General features: G+C 43.7%; 1 protein-coding gene across 1 annotated transcript in view; it reads right to left on the reverse strand.

The window, feature by feature from the left end:
* IFFO2 (intermediate filament family orphan 2) overlaps positions 1–17,480 on the reverse strand; it is a 37,124-nt gene that overhangs the window by 2,989 nt on the left and 16,655 nt on the right. The window contains exons 2-6 of the mRNA XM_056332569.1: positions 8,346–8,406; positions 7,967–8,062; positions 5,596–5,736; positions 3,689–3,831; positions 1,139–1,259 (exon numbers count right to left, since the gene is read on the reverse strand). Coding sequence (XP_056188544.1) covers positions 1,139–1,259; positions 3,689–3,831; positions 5,596–5,736; positions 7,967–8,062; positions 8,346–8,406 — 562 coding nt within the window. The remainder of the gene's footprint in view (positions 1–1,138; positions 1,260–3,688; positions 3,832–5,595; positions 5,737–7,966; positions 8,063–8,345; positions 8,407–17,480) is intronic.

Below are 17,480 nucleotides of genomic sequence, written 5' to 3' on the forward strand. Positions count from 1 at the left end.
TTCGCACGTAAGGTCTGAGTTCGGCAATATTCCTCTGATAGCTGCGCTTATACATGCACACATGGGTATATGCAAATAAATCTGTCACTAATTCCAGCACATGGCTACACATTATCACTCTGCCACTCTCCCTGCTCAAAAGACGACACGTAGCTAAGTACGCCGCTTTCTGCAGTCCTAGCACTTCTAAGTAATCTCTGCAGTTTCAGTGTATGCCAGATGATACACAAATGGGAAGACGTAAAATTAACACACCCCTGGCAGTCAACACAAGACAATATTCAGGAGACTGCTGCCTCAGCATCCTTACACTGCAGCGGTGATGGAGGAAGGCAGGATTATTTCTTACCTACTGCTGTTGTGCTACTCAGTAGTGAAATAATAGCATCACATTTAAGACTACCTGCACAAAGCCAGACCTTGCCAGTTCAATCACTCTTTAGGCTTGTTTAAAAAGGCTCAGGAGTCACTGAATGAGGCAGCATGCAGCCATTAGCTAGCTTTGCGTGGGATCGTAAGGATTAAAAGCAAGCTGTTTATTATCCACCAGCGCCAGGAGATTCCTATTGACTGGGAAGATGGAAGCACAAGATTCACGGTTCAGAAGATCCCTGGGGCCTTATGCAGTCCTGCAACCACAGCTTCTTTGTTTGCAACGGGGTATACAGACTTTAACATCTTCCACAGACCATACCGAGGTGTGGGTTTTTTTTTTTCCTCTGTGCAATACCATCCCCCACATTACACGTTCTATTTTGACAATTAAAGTGTGAATGATAATCTACAGAGAAAGTGAGATGCTGCGTGGAAGATACAGGGCTTTGGATAAGTGACTGCTTAGGGTGACAGATGGCGTGATGCTCTGCTAACAGCTAGACACACATTGAGTCTTCTGACACTCGCTTGGTACTTTCAAATACTCAGTTTGAAGGAGCAGAAGAAATGAAGTTTGGCAAATGGCACAGACTGAAAAGCAACCATAGAGAGAAAGCACTAAGAGGATTTTAAAATCAAAGCAAGTTTGCGTGGCAAACTAGATCACCAGTCAAATATCCGAAGGCTCAAATGGCTAAAAGAGCAGCTGAGGGATACAGTTTCTGCAGAGAATAGTTCGAGAAAATAACGGAAATAAACTCACCTCTCCTTGGAGGTCAATTGAAGGATTGCAGTTTGTGAAGTCTTCCCAAAGAAGCAACGTTTCCTCATTCTCCTCCCACGTTAAACTATCACAGTCGTCATCAAAATCAAATGTCTCACGACTGTTAAGATAACGGAAAAAGCATTAGTGAAAACTACTCCAGTCCCACTCCCTCGGTCCTTTAATTAATCTAGAAAAAAAGAGGCTGCGAGAACTGAATGAAGGAGACAATGCAGCAGCGGAAAATCCTCACAGTTTTTACAAACAGGCTTTGCCACTGTCCAGGTCTCTTGCTCCTGGGCTCCTTGCCATGCCAAAGCAGAATAAAAGATCCTTGTTAGCATTCCTGGTTCAAGTACACAGTCCTAGCTCTGTCCTCCAGATGGTGCTGCACATTAGTTTCCCCGGTTTGCAAAACCACAAAAATGTTTTAAACTATTCTTTTTATACATGGGAAAATGAGCCCAAACACAGTTCGAGGAATTTTACAAGAAACAGCCATCAGAAGACTCCCTGGTGATTTTCACGTAGAAGTTCAGCCAACTGTTTCTCTGCAGCCCTTAAACATTATTTTCAAAAGTAACAACTATGAAAAATCTGAACCCCGAGACGGTGCGCAGGTGAGCATAAATACCGATTGCTGCCTTGACCAACAGAAGGTGCTACTACAGCCACTTAAGACTGAGAACAAACAGTGGCAAGAGTGACCTTTAACACTGTTATTTGGTCAAGCCCTTTTAGTACGGTCAGTTGTGCAATAAAGGAAAGTTTCAGAAGGCACTCGAGTCCCTTTGGCTTTGAACAGCAGCACAGCAAAACACTAGTAGCTGCTTCTTGTCCTTGTTAAGGAGGCCTGACAAAAACCTGAAATGGCTCCCAGCAGCAGTCTGCTAATTTCAGACCAATGCATTTTTATTACTTTAGCTCACTTCCTTTCAAGCAGATAACATCTCAGTCCGGACGCCGAGTCCAATACCGTCTTTAGGAGGCTGAAGAGCTTGGCAAGAGAGACAGGCTATTTGTCTATACTCAGCATGACTCTAAAAAATAATTCTAAAACAACCCAAGTCACTTGGACATACATGATTGTGCCTTTTGCAATTCAACTTCTTCAAATTGGTTTCTTTTTGCAAAAGCTCTCCTTGTCAGAGAGCACAGAGGTTCCCAGTTCTGACTGCTGCTTACTTCAGACATAGACACTGTTCAAAGTCGGCTGGATTGTGACTTTTTACTACTAGACACTTAAAGATTACATTCGTTACGGAGAAAATGCAAGTTGCTTTACTTCTGTTAAAAAGAGAACATCTTCAGCTATTTGTAAACTATTATTTTCTACTTCACAAAGACCCCAAACCCAGCCATCCTTAGAAATGTACCATCTCCAATAAGCCATGAACGCTTTCTAGATCAACCCAATTTGAATGTATCGAGAATCCTGCAGCACTCTGTGCATATGTAATTGGACCAGGGGGTAAGTATTTACAACACTTAATATTAATAAGGGCCTAAAGACGTCTAAAACAAGAGTCCTAACTTTCACAAAAAAACATGCCCTCCTAAGTCTGAAATTCAGGCAAAAAGAGAGACACAGACTTCCTGAAAGTAGAACTTTTGGCAACAGCTGACACAGGAGTTAGTGCTTCTTAGATAACTTGTAATACTCCTACGTATTACATACTGTCCTACATTGTGTGGGAAAGCACTGGGAATTCTTCCCTCTGCAGTCATGCAGAACTTGGCAGAAGACACCCATATTTGAACACTAGGGAAGTCAGCCCTACGGTGCTTGCTGGGGCTTTTCTCTGCCCAAAGAAAACAGCAGAGACCCACAAAAGTCTCACCAGGCTGTGGCCATCTCCACCGATTCCAGGACAGCAGGAGAGGAAAGCAGGACACATTGCTAGGCAGCTTCCTGAACTGCTTTGTGGAGCACCAAGGTGCAGAGAGTCTCTTCTCAGCTGCTACAAGCTTCCTAACACTTCAGTTTAGGGTAAAACTTAAGGCAAAATTGCAATTCTTCCACACTGGGAGACCAGACTTTGCAGCAAGGCTTATAACACCGATATTCTTGGAATCTAGAAACTGCTATTCACTGCCAGAACTCATCTTCCAGCCAGATCCGCCGCTACCATTTTTCTATAGCTCAACTGAAAAGTCATGAAAAATACTAGAGAAAAGTCTGTATCCATTTCAAACCGAGCTTTCAGCAACATTGCCAAATTCTATCCAGCCCAAGCAGCAGCATGGTTCTTTCCAAAACTCTAGAAATCTAATATTCAGCCAAACGTACGGAACAGACTCAAGTTTTGTACTTTTGTTGTTGTTGCATGTTTCTTCTTTTGCTACAGTTGTAACAATGCATAGTAGTAAAAGTAGATTTTTTTTTTTTATATTTTCTATAGTTCCCCCTACATAAGGGAGGAACAAAAATTAATTTCATTTGAACGTCCAGAAAACCTTGAAGTATGCACCATGCTGGCAGCTCAGATGCTCTGGGACTAAGTTTGCACTTCAGATTAAGCTTTCCCCCATGCTGTCCACGATACTCACAGCTGATTAAACATACGCTTCATTTCATCCGTGATGTTCAAAGAACAGCTGACCTCATCGTCAGAGAACCTGCCATTATCTCCATCCTGTTCAGAGAGGTCATCGTCAGATGTGAGCTTGCGTTCTTTCTTCTTGGAAGCCACCTTAATTGGAGAGAAGAGCAGTAACTAGAAGGTTCAACTGAGGTACTGCGCCATGAGGGGCAGAAATAAAGAAGGAGAGGCGTTAGGTTTGAGCAAATATAACCGTTCATCAGTTCCCAGGCAACTCAGGGATTGCTCGTATTCAAAACGGGGATCGCATCTGTTAATGAGTGGTGAACACAGAGCACAAGGAAGCAGTTCAGAACGGCGAAGAGCAAAGCAAGCTGCAGGCTGCCAGCGCTCTACAGATGTTCATCTGCTCACTGACACCAGTCTATGATCTACCAGAGAACATGCAGAGGTTAGAATGATACAGGGTAAAAGCGTAAGCTGGCAGGAGCGCCCAGGCAGCAGGCTCCAGAGCAATGACAGAACTCTCCCTCTCCTGCCACCGCCACAGGCTGTTGCTCCCTGCATCGAACCACCACGAAAGAGTAGCCGGGAAGCCTTTCTAGAAAAGCCTTTATTTCAGGTCAGTCCCACCCCACCGCGGAGGCAGGCTGCTCATCTGCAGGTTGTCAGAAGAAGGGTTTAACTGAACCATGAAAAACGCCTGGACAACCTCAAAGAAATGAAATTCACAGACGTGCAGAGAACCCAAGGGATACCCCTGCAAAGGGTGCAGAGGATCACTTCTTCACCCGAGGGCTGTGACCGTAAGAGATATTCACAGGTGGTGCCGCAGTCCCAAACACACAGTCCGCTCCCAACCTACTGGAATTTTTCCTCTAGTTGGCATATAAACCATCCCTCACTGGTACTGTTCTCTGTGAGGATCATTTTAACCACTGCATGCCCGACCAAAAGCGTGCTTCGCAGTTGCCTTTGAGCAGAAATTGAGCATAGCAATTCTACTCAAAGACAAGAAGGAACCACCATCACAATGCAATGGCTCAACAGGCTAAAAAAAAAAATAACTGTCTCCAATAAGGAGAGTTGAGTCTTTTGGGATACGTAAGAAAAAAAAACCCATCAAACCTTTAGGCAACTCCACTATAGCCAGAAAGCACGACCAGGAGAGACCACAGGGATCTTTTACAGTGGTTTTGTACAGCACTTGGCACACTATATGGCATCGCTATAGAGGAAAGCATCAGACTTGCTGAAAGACCGAACAAGACACATTTAGATCAAAGTGGAAGGAAGCTGGGTTAATTGCAATTGAAACTGCAGTTATGTCAGAAGACCAACTGCATCAGGAGTTACAGGTTTGCTCCACACAGAGCTGTTACTGCTTGCTTTTGGAGCAAATTAAAGGACTTTCCTACCAGCACCAAGGAGCCACAATAGCTCAAGGAAAGCAACTGGAGTTTCTAGTCTCACCAAGCAGTCATAGCTCACCACCACAGAAGCGTTATTTCTGGCCACGGAGCTTGGGCCAGAAATAAAGACATTCAGATGACAGTTCCACAAGCTTAAAACCTCTCACTTGTGAAGGGAACAAATGTGAGGAAGCCATTTATACAAACCTAGACCCTGTAATGCCTTTTTTCCCTGCATTCATTGTAGGCTAGCATCAGACTAACAGCATGTCTTAAAGTTCATCCTGAGACTTTTTTTTTTTAAACTCTCTAAATTTTGTGCTTAGTACTACAGCAGCTTCTGCAGAAGAGAGCTACGCTTCAAGACTGAGAAAGAAGAAAATAAGTCTACAGAGAGAAATTTCAAGAAAAGGCAAACGTCCTGGACCACAATCCTCAGCACTGCTCCCTCCTGTCCCCTCACTTCTCGTCCTACCCTATGGAAAATTCATGGCCTAATCACCTGGAATATCTTGGAAACGTCTTCAGAGTTGCGCTGCTGCGCTACATCACACAGCTTGGCTGTGATATCGATTCGCCGACAGATGTCCATGTCCACCTTCATGGCCTTTTCTTGAATCTTTGTGTCCAGGTCTGTCATGGGCTGCAGGAAGGACAGTAGTGATTATCTTCTATTATTATACAGTTCAGGAAAGAAGAGATACCCCACAGTATCTCTCTAACCCCAGGGTATACTATTCTTAAACAATCCAGGAAAGGCAGTACACGGACAATCTGAATAGACTAGACAGCTAATAATTCACATTTCATATCCAATTCTAATAAAATTTCAACTCAAGAGTGATTTGCCACCAAAAAACCTATACCCACCCCAAAACAACTGCTAGATGTGGCAACAGTAAACTTTCACAGGTCAATAAAGCTTTAAAAATGGAGAAGAAAAACCCTGTTGGGCACGTGCAGAATAGAATGAAATCTAATACCTGGTGACTATGCAACACATCTCCCCCTTTCAGACAGAACTGTGCCTACAAGACGCTGCTTTTAAAACAGAATCCAGGCTACACAGCAACATCATACATACTATGAAAACAAAATCAAGACTGGATCTAAAGAGATCCACGAAAGCCTGTGACACAGAAAATGCTCCTCTTCATTGGCATTAACCTGGCTCCAGCCTAGCAAAAATTCTACATGAGTATTATTTTGTCTTGCTTCACTCTGGGCAGTAACTATAAACATAATTTGTAAGAAACACTCCCACTCAGATAGTACATCTGGCTCCTGATGAAGAAACATTTTTTAAAAAAGGCACATTTTCCAGCCTGGACAAGACTTACTCTGTTAGAACGTACCACTTCAATGGCTAGGGGCAATGCTTCCACTTTGACCAGAAAAGCAGAAAAACTCTTTGCAGAGCATTCTTCAATATCAAATCCCCTTTCCAAGAAGAAAGCTTTGGGTTTGGTTTTTTTTTTAATTTTTTTTTTTTTTTATTATTAGACAAGAGTTCTTCTCCAACCCCTGTCAACCATTGTTTGACAAGTTAGAGATTTTTGTTTTCCAAAACACTAAGAATAAGAAATTTCTAAAGACTGACACACTCCAAACACAATCTTATCCACTGAGTAGGTATCAGTGATTCTTATCCGCAGGAAGGCAAGAGTCACATACCAACATCCAGCATTTCTCTCCTCTAAATATTTACACAGTGGGATTCAAAACAAGCATTTTCACTGCTTCCCTTTGGCTCGCTTCTCCCTGACGGAGCTCGCAAAGCCCAAAGCACACTTTCTCTAAAGCCGAGGAGGATGTTTGCGTTCACTGCCACCCTTTCTGTCCACACAGAACAACATTTCTTCCTCGGCGAAAAAGTCAGCAGCAGCCCTAACAAGTTCCTCCCTTTCACACTGCCTCTAACCAAGCATGCCTATTCTCAATTAAATGAGAGACAGCTAATAGCGAAATTTCACATGAACAGATCGAGTGGCCCTGAGAGAACGTATTTGACACCAGGGAGCGGGTTCTGCAAGCTTTATGTAAAGACAGAAGGAAGCAGTTCTATGCAAAATTACAGAATAAATAAGCTTAATAGGACACATTCATTAGACAACTGGCATCAGCGCTACTTCAGTCTCGCAGAGAAAGGCGCCTTACTTAGCGTTCACCTGGCTTATCCTTCTAGGTATCTGCATGGGTACATGCTTCTCAGTGTGTCAAAATGTAAGAAAATTACCCAGTCATAGCCTAAAAGATCCCCCAGCTTTGAAGGGAAGTCATTATCTAACAAGACATGAGGAAATTCCTGAGAAAATGTCTTTTTTTTAATAAATAAATAAATAAATAAATTAGGTGGAAGCAGCACTGGAAAGAAAGCCAGCTACCTGCACCAGTGACAGTGAGTTAATCTCTTCCGAGCTTTCATAAAGGGAGTTGGGATCTTTTTGAACATCGCTTTCTTGCCTGACACAGAGCAACACACACACACACACACACCCCCCCGTTAGCAGTACATGGTGCTGCATGGTGACAAACCCTTTTCCCTAACCTACGAGTTCTCCAACATGATTTTTCTTTTCCCCCATGGCTGCAGATCGGAATGCCGGCACTGCCAGCTGTGGAGAATGGGGAAGGGAGGGAAGAGTCCGGGTTATGGGCTAAGCAGCAAGTTAATGCATCTCTACACAGACCAGACAGGAAGCAGGGGGGAGGGTGATCTGTCTGATGCATTAGGTCATACCAGCAGCCATAACGCTAACTACAAAGCGGCACTCACTAAGACCATAACCTTTTTATGAATGAAGCCATTTGCATGACACACACATTTCACAAAGGCAGTGGGAGCCGGCCACTCCGCTCACCAGTGTACTTACATCACTCATCAGACCCTTAAAGACCACAAGTTCTGCTTTCAGTCTCTCAATCTTTTCGTTTAACTCCTCCTGGAGAGCTTCTGCTTCCTGAGCCTCCTGCAAGAGAAAGCACAGACAGAACTGAGAGGTACCAGGCCAACATATGCTTCCTCACTTAACCTCAGCCCGGCTGATAAGGCACCTCGCCACCCCCACGCTGCGCTTGGTCAGAAGCTTCAGCACCTTCCTGCTTCAGCTTCTAAACATCAACACTATGCTATGCAGTCAGCTGCTCGCTAGAAGATGGCTTTTTAATTAAAAGACCCATTAAATGATTCCCAGCATAATAAAAGGCGCAGGGAAAAGCTACAACTTTTAATACACACTATGCAAAACTTACCTCTCGCAAGGTTTCTACCATAGATTCCAGGCTCATTCTTCTTGTCAGTTCCTCTTCCCATCTGAAAGACAAGATTGGCAGACAAAGTGTTAACTAGGGAAAAAGTAATATATTTCCCCCCCTCCCCCCCCCCCCAAAAAAAAAATCACAAGTCTTCTGATAGCTGTAGGATGATGACAGTTATTTGAAATGTAAAGCAGATGGTCCCCCTCACCAGCACACCCTCAAACCAGGAACACGAAGTCTGTAAGAACAGCTAAAACCACTTCCATTGGGATCAGTACTCTTTCCTGCTCTCCTATACAATACCTGGTTGCAAAGAAGGTGGAAGATTTTCAGTGCAAAAAGAATCAGTTGAAGGTAAGTTATCTGAAGGAGCAATCTTAATATTCATCTGTTTGGACCAATCAATTAATACGTTTATGTGCCTTCTATATCAAAATCCTCAATAATCTACGTGCCTCACTCATTCTCCAGCACAACAACTGCAAGGAGAGTACTCAGACGAGCACCCTTGAACGCAGGGGATACACACTCACCGCTGCTGCAGTACTCAACGGGTAGAAGAAAAGGAACGACAAATGATAATTAAACCTCATACTACGAGCATCATTACATTTGAGTTCATTATCGGATTAAGCATCAAAATATCCAGCAGTTCCTCTTTTTAAGCACCAAACCCCTTTAAAGGGCAAAACCTGGTATGGGACATCACTAACTCAAACACTAACGTTCACATGCATGGATATAGTCTGAGTTTGCGGGGAGAGGGAGAAAGTAAAACGTGTGCCCCTCTTTTTAAACGGGCAATAATGCCACATCAGACTCGCCCAGTCTGTTACAACAACAGGAACCACAGTCCTGGAAAAGAAACTTTGGATATCACATGATTAAAAACAACCCTGTGAACACAACCTCCAAGTACCATCACGGTAATTTCTGTTGCCGCTTCAACACTTTCTACAGTTGAACTGAAAATGGCAAACCACGGGCCCAGAGATGTATTCAATCAAAGCATTCTGGAAAATGCAAGGTTCAATCTGCCCAAACACATCATTTAATCTGATTTTTCAAATCTGCAGAGATATCTGGTGATGGCTAGATTGCGGGATATTCCACTGATTGGAGATACAAGTCTCATCGGTACATCTCTGCATTCAAGGTGCCAACCTCATCCCATTGGCAGTGGAAGCCGGGGCGGACCATTTCAGCAGGAAAGGACGCAGGCAGGCACAGCGCTGCTGCAGCTTGCTGTCCTCAGGAGCCAGCCGAGCCACCTGAACGGGTCACATCTCAATGCAGCAGCAGCAGCTCCACCGAGCGCTGTGCCAAGCTGCCACGCTGCCTACAGCCGCTCCTTCCTCCTGTTGTGGTGCAGGAATAGCCGACACCACAGCCTGCAAATTCTCCATCCTACAGCAGAAGTTTGATTTATGCAGGAAGACTTGTTGTACGTCTTTTTACCGGTAACTATTTACTGCCAAGCAGAGTAAAATATTTAAGCTGAAATTTACATTTGTCATCAAATATTTTAGCTCATTATTTCCCTATCCTATGTTTTTTGACTATTAATTACATGTACATTTCTGTAAAAACAGTAACTGTTTTTCAGATTTTTTAATATTAAGTCAAGAAGGTGAAATTAAAGCAGTCAATTATATTAGCAAGCTGTAAGATGGTCTCCTTCTGTTACAGGAGGCGTGTTGCATGGCTTTAATCATCCCTCCCGGTCCTTCTGCCAGCAGGCTGTCATTTACGGATGCAAGTCAAGCAGACATTGCAAAAATTGATATGCTGCTTTTTGAGGTTTTAGCTGCTGAAATGAGGAATACCGGCTGCATCCAGGTTAGCCTGCTGTATGATTTGCATCCTCACAGTGCGCTGTGCATTCTGCAGAGGGATGTGTTTTTTGGAAAACATATCTGCATATTTTTACTGACTGTGCCAAAAGCCAGCAAAAAGGATTAGCATTCCTCCCCTGCAATTCAGCCATCCTGGGCAGCTGCCAAAATTACACATCTCAAAGTCCGCTCAGACTAACCTTCCTCATCCTGCAGAAATGCCAGTAGTTCCATTTCTTTTCTTTGTGCCAGTTTAAAGTGCATTTTGCCAAACGGTGATTTACAGCCCTAATTCCCTTCCGTCAAACTCCAGACAGTGTCCTCAAGAGAAGAGGAAAATGATGCCTTATTTTACACCCGTACACACCCTCTCTGCAATTTCTGCGTTTCACTTAATTATGGGAACAATAAAACAGTCACGTGATTTTTAACCAAAAAGTTTAACAGCTGGAAATTCACCCTGGACTGATAATAAGGGTCCTGCTAACCATTAATATCACGTTCCTAACCTCAGAGCATGTTTCTCGCACCCACTACCAAGCTGTTTAACCTCATTTAACAGCTGAAAATGCCAATCTTACTTTCTCCTCACACCTAAGCGTAAACCGTACCAAAAAGAGGAAGGAAACTGACGGGAAGGTAGAGGATAACAACGGAGCAGAGGATTAATACTCTATTTAAACTTCTGAGGAAGTGGAACAATAGAAGGATTGCTCATTCATACGATCATCCTGTATTTGCTGTACCACACAAGACTTTAAAAGGGACCTTGGCAGCTGTGCTACTACACGCTCCAACAAATGCAGCGCTGAGGAGTCAGTGTGCCACTGAGAAGACGCTAACTATGGCTCTGACGTCTTTTAATATTCACACGAAATTATTCTCCCAGTAATTTATACTAATCAATATTTTCCTCCCCAGTTACCATCTAAAAGCAGAAGGCTTGGTTTTCCCCAAGTCTCATTCCCAGCAGACTGCTGATGCCCTCTGCTTCTTAGCAAACAGAACCAGTGAGGTACACATGCAGCCTAAAATGCTCGTGGAAGGGACCAAAGCCCAGTGTTCCCCTCACCTCAAGGAAGGGGGAAACACTGCCAAACTCATCACCTCTGCAGCATAAAGCAAAGCAGACAGGTAACTCCTCAGGAGAAGCAGTGTGGCGAGGACTATAATGGCCAAAAGGGAAATGACTGCACACTATAGGGGGAAAAAAAAAAAGGAGAAACCAGCAGCCTTCACATATTTGCTGCAGGATTTTAACCAGTCAGCTGCTTCTGCTGCTCTCAAACGCACTTGTTTCTTGGCTCAGATGCATCAGTTGCTATGATTCCCAGCCGTATCCAAAAATCCTTTTTCTAAACCAGACAGGCACACGTTGCCACCTAAATCTACCAGACTTCAGAGTTTCTTATTGGATTTTCAGTTATTTCTTTAGATTTGAAATTCTTTTTTTTTTTTTTTTTTTTTTTAAAATCAAGCTTTTTTCTTTCTCTCCCACCTTCCAGGATGTTTTCCTTCCAACCACCACCCACCCCAAATCCAGGGCTAGCCTGAACTGTAGAAGCTATGGATGATTCCCCTGTTCCCAGATGCGACACGTTACATTCCAGCAGCATTCAGTCACTGCAGCTCCAGGCCCAAACTGCTGCTGCAGTCATGTCTTACGTAGCTTAGAGGAGAACAAAGGATGCTGGCTTTCTTTAACGGGAACAGCTACATTGCAAGGATATTAGACAAACAAAACACATGAATAGTCAGCTAGGATTAACGGGGCTTAAAGCAGTGTTCTTGTAAAGCTGAGTCACACCGCAAACTTGTGTGTTTCCTTTGAAATTGGAAGAGGAGCTACCAGTTCACCCATACTGACCTCTTCTCCCGTACTGCCAAGCTGATGGAGACGTTCTCACCAACCGGATAACGTCCCTTAAAAGCTTCTCTAAGTTTTCAAGCCTTAATGTTCATGACATTAAGCAAACCAGTCTGTTGACTCAACAAGCTTCAAACCACTTTCCCACTCCCTGAATACCTGGGTCAACTAACACCAGTCCCTCCCTTTCTCCTCTCCCACTACCAAGGCAACTTCCGGGTTACTGCCCAGCAAGGAGAATCGCCCACTGCGACAGATCCACAAAACCTCTTCAGAGCAGAAAGATAGTTTTGGAGAAGTTTGCCTTTCCAAATATTGCTTGGTAATTTTATTTTAAAACGCCAGGATTTTTAGATGCGAGTACGGTATTATTTAGACAACAAACCGCCTGCTTACAAAGTATGCCAGATACAAACATACTGGTTTAGGTATGTTTCTGCTCAAGGCAGAAAGGCACAAGTAGACCAGTTGATAGTTAACGATGCCTGATGGTATCTACTCCATTATTTCTTTCATTAAAAAAAATATCCCTCGCTCAAGGAAACAAGTTTTCCTCAAGTAACGTTTAATGACAAAGCATTTTTTCCTTAAGAAAAACTCTTTGGGAAGACCCTTCTTCTTAGTAGTTTTAGTCAGGCAGAGAAGAAAACCACCAAACAGAACAACAGAAAAAACATTTACAGTGGTCTAAGCTTCTCCCCTGCCATCTCCCAGGCACTGACTCCGGAGCTTCCCACTCTGTTGGCGCGTCTTCCCATCGGTTTATGGGGAGAAGAGCAGGAGCTGAAAGGAAAATCCAATAGCTCAAGTGCTTAAGTCCGCAACAGGAAACTAAAGTGTTAGTTTGAACAATGACTATCAAATGCTCATGAAAGTATTAACAGCTAATGAGTCCTGAAAACATAAACACACTGAACAGACCAGCTGTCTGTGCTCCTTCAGGGGACGGCATAATTGTTCCTTCTGGCATGCTAAGGCATCACTATCCCATTTCTGGCACGAGATGCACCCAGCCTTGCTCATCTGTTGGATATGAAGCATCCACGATGCTTCTCTGATGTACCACACCTGCAAGAACATGGAAGAAAACACCCATGCTCTGGTAGGGCCAGGTAATTACACGTCCAGCGCTGCCTGGGAGCGTCTGTGCTCTGCCATCACAGGTTGGAAGCACGTCTTTGTGCTCCCGCTCCTTTGTGGCAGCACTGCTTGTTCTTTGGTGCTTTGGGATCTTTTTGACGCCCATCCGTTGTTTACAGGAACCCCAAATGGCAAGGCGTACCACACTGCTCACCAGCGCTGGCAGGAGATTTAACACTTATCATGCACAAACCTAACAGATTTAATCGGTTCGCATTACTCACGGGCGTTACACGCTACCTCTCACCATGGGTCTGTAGTAACATGCCCGCTAATCCCCTCTCCAACACGAAGATAATAACTATCAACATTACAGTTTATAACTCTGGTTATTATACACCGATTTCATTTGAATTGACTTAACGGCCCGTCTGATGTGCAAACTTATATTCTCACACAAAAGCAATGCGCAGCCTAATCCTGTGATCTGCCAAGACAGAAACTTGGGCAGGGCGAGATGCTGGAGAGAAACGTACCGTGGTAGTTGGGGATAAGGGAAGCATCACATTCAAGACTTTCTGGACAGATTACAGAAGCTTTTACAAGACTAAAATTCTGCTGCAGCATCAGTCTCGACCTAACCATTTGCAAGGGTATTAATTGAGAGAACCTACACCTGCAATCTCACTAGCCACCCCTGATACCAGAGGGTAGTTTGGGATCGTAAATACAAATAGTCACCTGCACGTTTGCAGTAGCTCAAAAGAACCAGACCATGCAAGAGGGATTTCATTTAAAAAAAAAATAAAATCTCTATGAAACCTTATTTATTTTGTTGGACACACACACGCACGCAATAGTCTCTCTACTTTTAGAATCCTTGATTAAGAGGTAATTTTCCTATCCAGTCTCAGTTTTGCACTAAAGATATGAGGTTGCATTAAGCAATTAGCCTATTCACAAATGCTACCTCTTGTTTAAGAAAGCATTTTTAAGATGCTGTAACACAGGGATTCTTCCAGATTATCCCAAGCACAAACCATTTTGATCCCACATGCCCCGAGTTCTTATTGAAGCAAATTAAATGTTAGTTGATGGGCTCCATGTAAAACGTATTAATTTGATGTGAACATCTGATTCCATTAAAGCCTGGCTGTAACACAACAGCAGTGGCAGTCTGGAATGAAGTCATGTTTCTTGCCTGTTGCAAGCAACCTCCTCTCCAGAGAATCCCTTTGCTGCAAGTCAGTCATTGCAGCATCACATTTCCCAAACATCACAGTGACAGAGGAGCTGGTATCCTTGAACCCCTAGCAATGGTCTAGATGATACAGGTATATAAAAAAAAAAAAAAAAAAAAATCACTGCAAGAACTTGTACCCTTTGCACTGTTAATACTTTGGAGTTTCATTATAAAGGAGAAGTTTAATATTAAAGTCCTCTTCTAGACTCGTGCTTACTTAAAGCAGCATACAGACCTTTGAACAACAGCAATTGCTTGTGAAGAGCATTACTAAGAAGGACTTACTATACAGAAAAACATTGCATAATTATACCTCTTGATTACATACACCTAGAAAGATGCTCCAGCCTGTTACTGGAACCACAATAAAAAATCATCTGCCAGTTTGTTTGTGTTTTGTTCCTGACCACACGAGGCGTTTAAACAAAAGCCATGCATAATGTCACAAGAGTTCAACAACATCAAGTAAAAGCAACAGCCATGCCTGCATTCCTCCAGAGAGAAAATTATGGTGCTTTTCAAGCAGCAGGAGAATCCACATGTAATTTTGCAATATTCACAGCAACATTAAACATATTTTAAGCTACATAGCTACGAGTCATATGCTCCTGTATGACTTATTCTTGCAAAGAACATGGCACTAAAAGGCCAGTTTTAAATCTAAGGTGTTTTTTGATATTTGGATAAGCTTTGAACCTCTCCTTTTGTACTTGCGACCAGCCCCAGACGCAGAAGTCCATTAACAAAGACACAAGATACTAATTTGAAATAGGTCTAACACAGCAGGTGAGGCTGCTGGTGGGTGTTTTCCCAATATTTTATACAACTTCCTGACAGAGAAAGCACCTAAATCGTCTCCCGTCCTTGCAAAAGAAACGTGCCAATTGTGAACTTCAGTTATTTTCCATCTCACAGCTAACCAAGTACAAAAAAACCCAAAACAAATCCCTGAAAGTCTTCTGTTCACCAGAGCATCCAAGGCTACTGGTGCTGGTGGTCTATCTCCACATCACACAGTAGCAAATTCACCTGAAATACTGCTGCCTTAAAAGAGGTAATTTTATTTTTCACTGTAGGTAGATTGAGAAACGGGGTAAAATCGACGAAGCCATCAAGTTCACTGCTGCCCAGCTTTCACTTTAAGGCCAAATTCAGAAAACCATCTTCCCTGATTTTCTAACCGCTCTTTGATCAAGCTTTGATTCAGGTTGTCCTCCAACAACACGAAGATGTCAGAACTCTGAACGCTCTGAACAAGTGCCATGCAAAAAAGCCTTTTGTTTTCCCTTGTGTTTATAATCTCACCAGCATGCTGGTTTCTAAGCCATTCTGCAGGAGAGAGCCCAGAACAGAATTCTGCAAGTAGCTAAGTTACTTTCCTTGGAAAGAAAAGGTTTGTACGGCTTCCTCTTTCCCAACGTGCTGCCCACTCTGCTCCTCGGAAAGCATGCCACGTTCTCCTGAAGGGAACCATCAGGCCCATGACAACATAACCCAAAATTGCGTATCACTGACCTGCCTACTCCACAGCCAGAAATTATTTTAAATATTGCTTATTAAACCCATGAGAAGCGTTCCAAGCCGCAACTCCTACCAGCAGTGGGATAGAGTACACCCTCCTGAAATGAAACCAGGCACGGTAATAATTCCTTTTAGTGTTTTCGTGCAAGCTCATAGCATCTTTACCTTTCTCCATGGTTTTCTGCTCCTCCTGTTCATCTCGGGCAAACAGAAATCGTAACTGCTTTGGAGGAACAGAGCTTTTACACTTGAAGGAGCAATACAACAAAAGGCTCTCGCTCTTCAGTCTTTAGTATCCACACTCCAGAACCAGAGTGTAATTAAAATCACATTTTATCACGAGCGTCCTTCACACTTGAAGCCACGGTGCTGGTGGGAGGAACACAACCACGTCCCGCAGCCTGCCGGGAAATCATTGCTGGTTAGTCATGGACTGTTGGGGCTGGTCAGACACCATCGATTGCTCTCGGAGCAAGGCTCACGATGTGATACACGATAGGATAACTAATACAGAAGGCAAACGAAACGCTGCTTCCCATCTCCTCCTCTGACGTTTGCCAAGATGGATTTACAAATTTGTGCCCGACCTCTCCAAGCAACCCACAAGCACCAGAAATAATACATCGAGCTGGATTTACTCCTCGGCAGAGCGGTGGGCACTGCAGCAATGTCTGCAGGCAGAATTAAAGCTAGTCGTTGCATTCCCCTTAGCACCAGCGACTTAAATTCATTTTTCACTCCTGTCAAAATCTTCATGAAAGTGTTTACAACCCCTGAAAAAAATACACGTCTCTTCAGCACGAACAAATAATACTGCAGTGTGGGTCTATTGCAGTGTTTGACAGCTGAAATGCCGGTTTTTTCGCTAGGTCCAGCGGACCCCAGGGAAGAGGAGAGGGATTTGTTCAGTAACATGAGAAAGCGGGGGCTGCCTGCCTTCCATTTTCCAGTGAGCTTAGCGGGAGAGCAGCTAGCCCAGAACTGTTTTTAACAGAAGAGCCTTGGCAAAAAAAAGCTACTCGGGCAAAGGCAAGGCCTTCAAGTTTGCCCTGTGGGCTTGCTTTTGGGGGTGGTGGCTAAGGATGTCCCCCGTGCCATGAAGGAAAAGCAGCCAAGAGAACAAGGTAAGGACCAGGCAGCCTACAATTAGAAAAATATCAATAGCTTAAGCCTAGGCAAAGATTTAAGACGGGAGAAAACACCGCTCAAAAGCCTACCTCTAGGAAATTCCCCACTGCAAAAGGGAAGTGTTATGATGAACTTTACATTTCCAGTTACTGAGATCAGCCCGTAGCCTGAGACAGCCTTACAGCTATCGGAAACACACCACCGACACGCGAGCTGCAAAACGATTCAATTAGCCAAGATCCCAACTTCTAGCAAGCTGCTCTTTGTCATCGGGACACACAACTATTATTCCCTTTGCCAACAGGCTACTCGGTATCTACAACTCGTGTGAATTCAGCGGACTGCTGGGGAGCAGGACCTCCCGGTCTCTGTGCCTCCGAGATACCTGCAGCAACATTTCAGAAAGGAAACGTCAGACTGTTTGCTTGACAAGTCAGCTCTGATTCCAGGAATAC

This window comes from Falco biarmicus, chromosome 3, assembly GCF_023638135.1.
Source record: "Falco biarmicus isolate bFalBia1 chromosome 3, bFalBia1.pri, whole genome shotgun sequence".
Lineage (NCBI taxonomy): Eukaryota > Metazoa > Chordata > Aves > Falconiformes > Falconidae > Falco > Falco biarmicus.